General features: G+C 43.8%; 1 protein-coding gene across 1 annotated transcript in view; it reads left to right on the top strand.

Moving 5' to 3' along the window:
• LOC143286335 (gamma-aminobutyric acid type B receptor subunit 2-like) overlaps window positions 1–3,404 on the top strand; it is a 197,503-nt gene extending 194,099 nt beyond the window's left edge. The window contains exons 22-23 of the mRNA XM_076593878.1: window positions 1,748–2,030; window positions 3,262–3,404. Coding sequence (XP_076449993.1) covers window positions 1,748–2,030; window positions 3,262–3,404 — 426 coding nt within the window. The remainder of the gene's footprint in view (window positions 1–1,747; window positions 2,031–3,261) is intronic.
• The last annotated feature ends 4,249 nt before the right edge of the window (window positions 3,405–7,653 follow it).

Raw genomic sequence — 7,653 nt, 5'->3', positions numbered from 1 at the left:
TTCTTTCTTTCTTTCTTTCTTTCTTTCCCCTTCGTTTTACCAAAGCCTTATCAAGACACGTGGACTGTGATAAAGGTTCAGGGGAGATATAAGATTCTTATCAGTGGAAAATAAGTTCAATGGGTTTGGGACTGGAAAGGGATGGATTAAACCGGTGATTTAAAAAAAAAGGGGGGGGGGGGATTTTCAAGGGGATGACGTTTTCGTCCGAAGAAAATGTAGGATAACACTTATGAATTATTTTCAGGAAGAAGCTGGACGATGAAGCGGGGAGATATGAGATTTTTATCAATGGAAAATAGTTTAATGGGTTTGGGGCTTGAAAGGGATGGATTAAATCAGTGATTTTAAAAAAAGGGGGATTTTCAAGGGGATGACGTTTTCGTCCGAAGAAAATGTAGGGTAACACTTATGAATTATTTTCAGGAAGAAGTTGGACGATGAAGCGGGGAGATATGAGATTTTTATCAATGGAAAATAAGTTCAGTGGGTTTGGGGCTTGAAAGGGATGGATTAAATCGGTGATTTTCGAACATGATATGCGAGGGGATGACGTTTTCATCCGAAGAAAATGTAGGGTAACACTTATGAATTATTTTCAAGAAGAAGGTCGACGATGAAGCCCTGCGATATTGAATTTGAGGATGAATTATGTTTTGTTTTAGAATGTTCGGAAAAGAAAAAAAATAAAACGAAAACAACCCGTGTTTGGTTCTTACAATTTATTTTGTGAACAACGTAAAAGAAAATAAACTTTGAAAACTTTTGAAAAAAATGTGTAACATATCCTTATGCCATTCCTTCGATAATGTTTTCATGAATTTTGTTGTTTAATCTCTTGTCATGTTGTTTTTTGTGTCTGAATTTGGGGTTCAGTGTGAAGGGTAATTACTACATCCCCCACGCATCAGGAGGGACAAAAAGATTTTTTTTTTTTTTATCTTTCAGGTCTATTTTAGTCACTGGATAAAATTTTAAAACATATATATTTATTTCGGAATACACTGTGTTCTGTATTTTGGATAAGCTATTACGAGTCAAAACGTTGGTTTGCTGATATTCACTCTTTCTTTGGCTCGCTATTTAAATCAATTCGTTGTTTCAATGGAGATCATTGACCAAATCAGATAAGTTATATTTCCATGACATTGTTTCCCGTCTTCTAGCATAGCATTGTTTAAGTAATTTCCAGCATGTTTTGATAAAAGAAATATTTTTTAAAGCACACCTAAGCTGAGTTTCCTTTTTTTCTCGTCTGTCACCACAAACATCTTTGAAATACAACATTTCCATCAAAGTAAGAACGGCTAAGATGTGTGTGCATGCATGTCTCTGAACAAAACAGTGTTCATTTTATTTCGTGCATGTTGGAGAATGGCAATGACTTTTTTCTTTTCTTTTTTTTTCTAAAAAGGCTTTCTGTCCTGTTCCTTGTCTCTAAATCCGATGCTTGACTCCCCCCGGTGAAATGTTCCCACGGACATATCAAAGCAGAACACTAACGAAGACGTGTTTCAGTCTGTCTTCTCTCTCAGCAGGACAGCAGTCGCAAGGTGGCGCGGCGCCCCCAGGACGTCCGTCGCGTGGCAAGCGGCAGACTCCTGCCCCTCTCTCTATCTGGACCATCGCTGAAGTGGGCGAGGAAGATCACGCTCCCAGGGAAGGGGGCAGCAGCAACAGCACCACCACCACCACCACCACCACCACCACGACAGAAGATGAACAACAGCTCGCACGTGCTTCCAAGGAGCAGAGTTTAGAACAGCGGCCCGGTGACAATCATGGAAACGTGCACAAACAAGACCGCAGTGATGAGGACAGAGAAGAGAAACGCTCCCCGGATGTGAAGGAAGAGGGCGCGAACGATGTGGGCCCCAGTGACAACAGCAGTAGTGAAAACGGAAAGTCTTCTGGCATCCGTGAAGGTGAAACAATCGAAGAAGCGCACACAAACTGGTCTCCCGAAAAATCAAAGCCCGTGTCGGATCAGGCAACACCGATGGAGGACGCTCGTCTGAGCACAATAGACGGTGAGAATAGTTTAGCGACTGTACCTGCACATCCTGATATTCATCAAACCATCAACTCTAAGGAAGATTCACCACATTCCTCCACTTCCTCCCTGCAGAACAGTGCACAGGACCTTCACAACAATCAAACTAGGTGTGTGCTGGCGAGTGGCAGTGTCTCAGGGAAAAGCACAAATGACCACAGTGAAGATTCAGTTAATGTGCAACACAGTCGCTCCACATTTTCACCAGAAGAGTTCACCAACAGAACAGCTATCACACCAGTAGAACAGAGGGACATGTACGGCATGGGACATGTGATGCTGGACTCTGTGTTGCATACCACTCAGAACCCACCCCAAGAAACAGAACAAACTGACACAAACCGTAGCCACGTTGACTCGTCGAACGAAATACCCTGTCATGTTCCTCAGCGAAAGTTAGCTGACCAAAACGATAGCTTGAATATCCCCACTCACAGCAATAACCTGGTGTGTGACAGTGTGCAGCAAAGGTTAAAGGAAGTCCTAGTTGTAGAACACAGAGCTTCTGATGTTTTGAAAGATTCTGAAACCGTTCACGTGAAGCCCAGCTCACAAAACAACGATGATAAAGTGTTTCTTCCTGAACGCATCGAATCTTCGTGTGTTACTGAAGAAAACATCACAGTAGACAATGATAGTTGGTTTGACCGAATAGCTAAAGGAAAGAGAGCTGACATGGAAATGGAAAGTTCTGTGCCAACAATAAACCAAAACGCAGAGTGCCAAACACTCAATCAACAGTCAGAAGTAAAATTCTTAGACTGCTATCAGGACGTGAACACATCCCAATCCAATGACGAAAATTCAACAGACCTTGATAGAAGTGTTATCTGTTCTGTGGGTCTTTCCAGTGAGCAGACTGTCACTCCAAATTGCAACCAACAGATTCCACTACAGAATGCTCCTTTGTCCGTAGAAACAGATTTAAAGGAATCATCAGAGACAGGAAGAGATGTAGAAGTCTTGAGCTCTGAATCCCAATCTGATTCGCCGCGGGAGTTTTGTGGGCGCGTTCAAAACACAGAGGAGCCCGCCTCAGACAATGCAGACATGGGCGTGTCTCCCTCGGACAGTGAGGTGGATCCTGAACGTGCTGAAAGCACTGAAGCACTTCAATGTGCTTCACAGCGCACATCGTCACCTCTCTGTTCCCCCCGCATTCCACGTAGTGACTCCAGTCAGGGTTGTGTGCAGCATGTCTTCCACAGCTGTCCAGGGCAGTCTCACTCCAGTGTTTCCCATCGCGGTGGCCTTAGAATCAACGCCGGTGCTGAGCATCTTTCAAGCCCAGAAACTCAATCAGAATCGACTGCCGCACACGAAACTGTACATCCGTTTCACACAGATGTAGTTCACCCAAACATTGGTGTACCAATGGAATCAAACACGCACAGCATCAGATTCAGCGAAACAGACTCTGAAACGTCCCTTAGCATTTCAGGCTTGTTCAAAACGTCTTCTGACTCAGAAAGTGGTTTTGATAATGAAAGCGGTCTCTCAAACGTTTTCGACTCCGGGTCTTTTGTTTCTCTAGGAAGTGAAATCAGAGCAGACAGAGACAGCGTGGATGGTCACGAGCAGCGCAGCAGATACTCACAACAGTTCCAGGACGTGTCTTCTGTTGGCCACGATCAGCTGACTGCAGCATCTGCGGCTGTTGAGTGCGATCGTCACGGTATGTCTGGAAGGACAGGAGTGTCTGAAGAAGGCTTGTCGGGGAAAGAAACGACGGAGTCTGACGCGGCCGTGACGACAGACCTGGTGTTCAAGAGAGGCGGAAGGGCGGGTACGGGTGGGGGTGCTCAGGTCTACCCGGAACAAAGCGGGGACGCCGCCCAGCAAACGCAGGCAGGCTCTCAAGAGGAGCTGTGGGCATGTCCCCCCGCGGCCTCCTCCTCCTCCTCGCCACTTCCCTCCTCCTCGCCACCTCGCGTCACCTTCTCCTGTGATGTCCTCGAGAAATTTTGAGTTCAGACTGCACTGTCCACCTTCCATCCTTCCCTTGCCAGTGGCTCCAAATGCACTCTCATCTCTCGTCAGGGCCTCCAAATTCTTTGTCTAATGCGCTTCTTTCATCAATAACTCTAAATTCATTCCAGATCTTCCATTTCTCGTCAGGTTCTCCAGATAACTCTGTTCTACTTTCCTCAGTAACTCTAAATACATTCCAAATCTTCCATCTCACGTCATGTCCTCTAGATACACTGTCATCTTTCATCGGGAACTCCAACAAATACATTCCAAATATTCCTTGTCTCATCAAGAACTTAATACGAATTCCCAAACTTCTCTCATTTTATCGGGAGCTCGAAACACATTCCTAGAGTTTCTTTCCTTGTCGGGAGCCGAACTTTTGAAATTTGATTGAATGACATAGGAAAAGAATGATGAGCGCCCAGTGGCAGCCGTCAGTCGGCTCTACCCAGGTAGGCAGCCTGTTGTGCAAATGACCCCGTGTATGTAAAGCGCTTAGAGCTTGGTCTCTGACCAAGGATAGGCGCTATATTAGTATCTACATCAATCAATCTTCTCGTCAGCAGCTTAGAATATTTTCGCAAAATTCCCTCTTTCACCAGGATGTTAAAACTCTCACATTTCCTCGCTTATCCCTCATCAGGATCACTGCTGTGTTTCTTCTGAATGTAACGCGATGCCCAGCATAGAACAATAATGTTTTTGTTCCATGTGTTACAACTTCGGCACTAAGATGCACGTCACAGTTTCATCTCAAAACTGCATATTTTTTTCTCACTGCATAACATAAGCCTCACAAAACTTAGTTTTACTGATATACTTTTGACTGTTCACGATTCTTCAGACCACTGTTTCTTTGTGTGACAGCAACAACAAAATCTACACAGACTCGTGTAACATTCCATGGTGTGTGTTCTGCCACGTTATCATGGAGGACATGATGGAAACATCACTGCCTTGCATTTCACGCCATTTATAATGATAGGTGTTATATCTGCAGGACTTAAACACTTTCCTCAGAGCCTCGGACCTGATTTTAATAATCATACTCTATTGTCGCACAACTGTGGTTACATTTATTAGACCACTAAAACTACATTAAGACTTTTCTTTTAAACGTTTGAAACCATACCTAAGTGTGCGTGCTACAGAAAGTTTATTCAGTCGGTTGATTGGTGGCATCTGAATTCGAAAAACGATAGATTACATTCCCATTTCCATCACCAGACACCCCACCTTTTTCGATGACTAACGCAGTTAAGCTACATATTTCAGAGCATTCCATTAATGACTGTTAAACTGTCAATGCTAGAAACATCTGCCAATGATCAAACGGTATTTGTGATGGACATGGATGGATCAGAAACTTTCCTTTGGCTTCCGGCTTCCTGGTGAGGTCTGTGTGGATGTATAATAATAAGAAGAAGAAGAAAATCGTTAAAGTGACTGAAGGTGACACAATTGCTGTCAGTGGTTCTTGTCATGGAGGAAAAAATGCACAGCCTGATGGTTCTGAGGATCAAGGTGTTGATTAAGTCAATAGTTTCTTGTTTCTCCTCAGTACCTAATTTCCGGCATTTTCTGTCTGTTGAAATCTTGGCACTGGTTTTCCGAAGTACCCCACCATTCCGGCAGATCTTTGTTCACCACACATCATGTGGCAGGGGTGTGCGGCTTCAGCACTGTACAAGATCAAGGAGGAAACAGTAAAGAAAATGAAAGTGGTAATCAATGCTGTGTCTTTTGCATTACATCGTATGGCACTGTGTTGCAATGCAATACATTGTACAGTGATGTACTACATTGCACTGAAATTGCAATGTTTTCTATTAGTGTTGCCTTGTGTCGCTGTGGTTATAGGCCTACCATATTGCATTGTCGTGTTTCCTGTGTCACAATAATTATATTTCTCTACATGGATTTCTCTCCGCGGAGGAAGCGTGTCTCCGCAGAACACTACGTACTAACTTCGCTCCCTATCAAGGGTTTTATATTTCGGAACTTTGCCACCAAACATTGTTGTGTGTTCTGCCTAGGTTGTGCTATTTCGTAACTTATGCTGTCAATGGGGACCTCAGTTTTTCGTCTCACTCGAAAGACTAGCAAACAGACAACCTCTCTTGATTCACGACAGAAGTGCAAAAGCCCTACCACATGCCGTGAATCGAACTCGTAACCCTCGTTTCCTGAGCAGACATTCTGTCCTTAGAAGGTATAATATTAGGTACGACATCAAAAAACATACAATACCCCCAGTCGCCTGCACACTGTCACTGTTGGTATCTTACCAGAAAACAGTCACAGAAATTGAATCAGATGTGAAAAGAAAACATGTAATAACAGTCCAACATGGTGCAACAAAAAATCTTCTATGCTGGCTATATGTTTTCGTTTATCAGACTCAGTTTCGTTTTGCTTTCTTCCGTAAAGTCGCATTCCTGACGGTTCTTGTTTTCCATCCATGGCTCTAACCTGCAGTTTCTGAGCTTGAACGCGGACTCTGTTGGAGAAACTAGAATCTGTTCCATTCGTTCCTGGCTCCTCGGCCTTTAGGCTATGTGGGTTCGGTTTGTCTGTGCGGTAGTTATCAGTAACGTGATTGAAAGGAGGCCACTACATGGTTATGTTCTCTTGTTGGTTTTTGAAAGGTAGGGTGTGGTGTATGCTGTAGGATTATCTCCAACGTTTTGTGGTTGTAACTTCATGGGTTGATTGCAAAGTGTGACTCGATGGCTTGCTGTTAACCCATCGTTTTGTAGTTGTAAGATATATCAGAAACAGAGAGAGAGAGAGAGATGATATCCACTGTCATGATGCATGAAGATGACGACGATGATGATCACGTGATACTTTTTAGGTACTTTGAGAATATATTCCAAATCTTTGAATTCTCCATCACTTTAACGCCTAACGCTGATAATCTTTTTTTTCCTGACAAATGGCTATCTCTCAGTCATTTGTTTGTGCACACAGTCACTCGCATAACTGAAACTATGTCCGGTAAGATCTGCAGAGCGATCCCTCTAGTATCTTGTGATAGAGGACAGACGTACCAACAAAAAAAGGAAAAAGAAGCCATTATGAATTCTGAGACTGTATCAAAAGAAAATAACTCGTCTCTCAGTTCTGATGATGGGGTTGACTTTCGACACCTAACACACCTGCTTTAGCAAAGTTTTGTGTACATCAGGTTTCACCGCGCAGGTAACAAAGAAAGGAAAAAAAGAAAGAAAGTCACATGAAGAGAAAAGCGAGAGAGATTCTCTGCTGAGTTAACTGTAGTCTTGGATGCTTGCTTCAGCGTCGCTGGACTCATGAGGCAGCCAAGTCGCTTCGTAGTCCACGGTCCTCAGCCAGTTTATACTGGTGTCACCCCCATCGTCGGTCGACATCTCTCTCCACTATTTGCTGACTTTTGTTTCAACCAAAACGCTCAGGCGAAGACACTCCATGATGCGCGAGTCGAGTGCTGCACTGGTTTCTGCGCTGCATCCGGTTCCGGGTCACGGACTGGAAATGAACTCCGTTTTTTTCAGGGTGTGTGCCGTTTGTTAACAACACGCCAGACTTTGCCTTTCTCTGCCCGTGAGTGGACACGTCATTCTATCTTTTTTTCTTTCTTTCTT

Source organism: Babylonia areolata, chromosome 10 (assembly GCF_041734735.1).
Source record: "Babylonia areolata isolate BAREFJ2019XMU chromosome 10, ASM4173473v1, whole genome shotgun sequence".
In the NCBI taxonomy this organism is placed as follows: domain Eukaryota; kingdom Metazoa; phylum Mollusca; class Gastropoda; order Neogastropoda; family Buccinidae; genus Babylonia; species Babylonia areolata.
The sequence above is the reverse complement of the archived record's forward strand: the minus strand, read 5'-3'. Positions and strand labels throughout refer to the sequence as shown.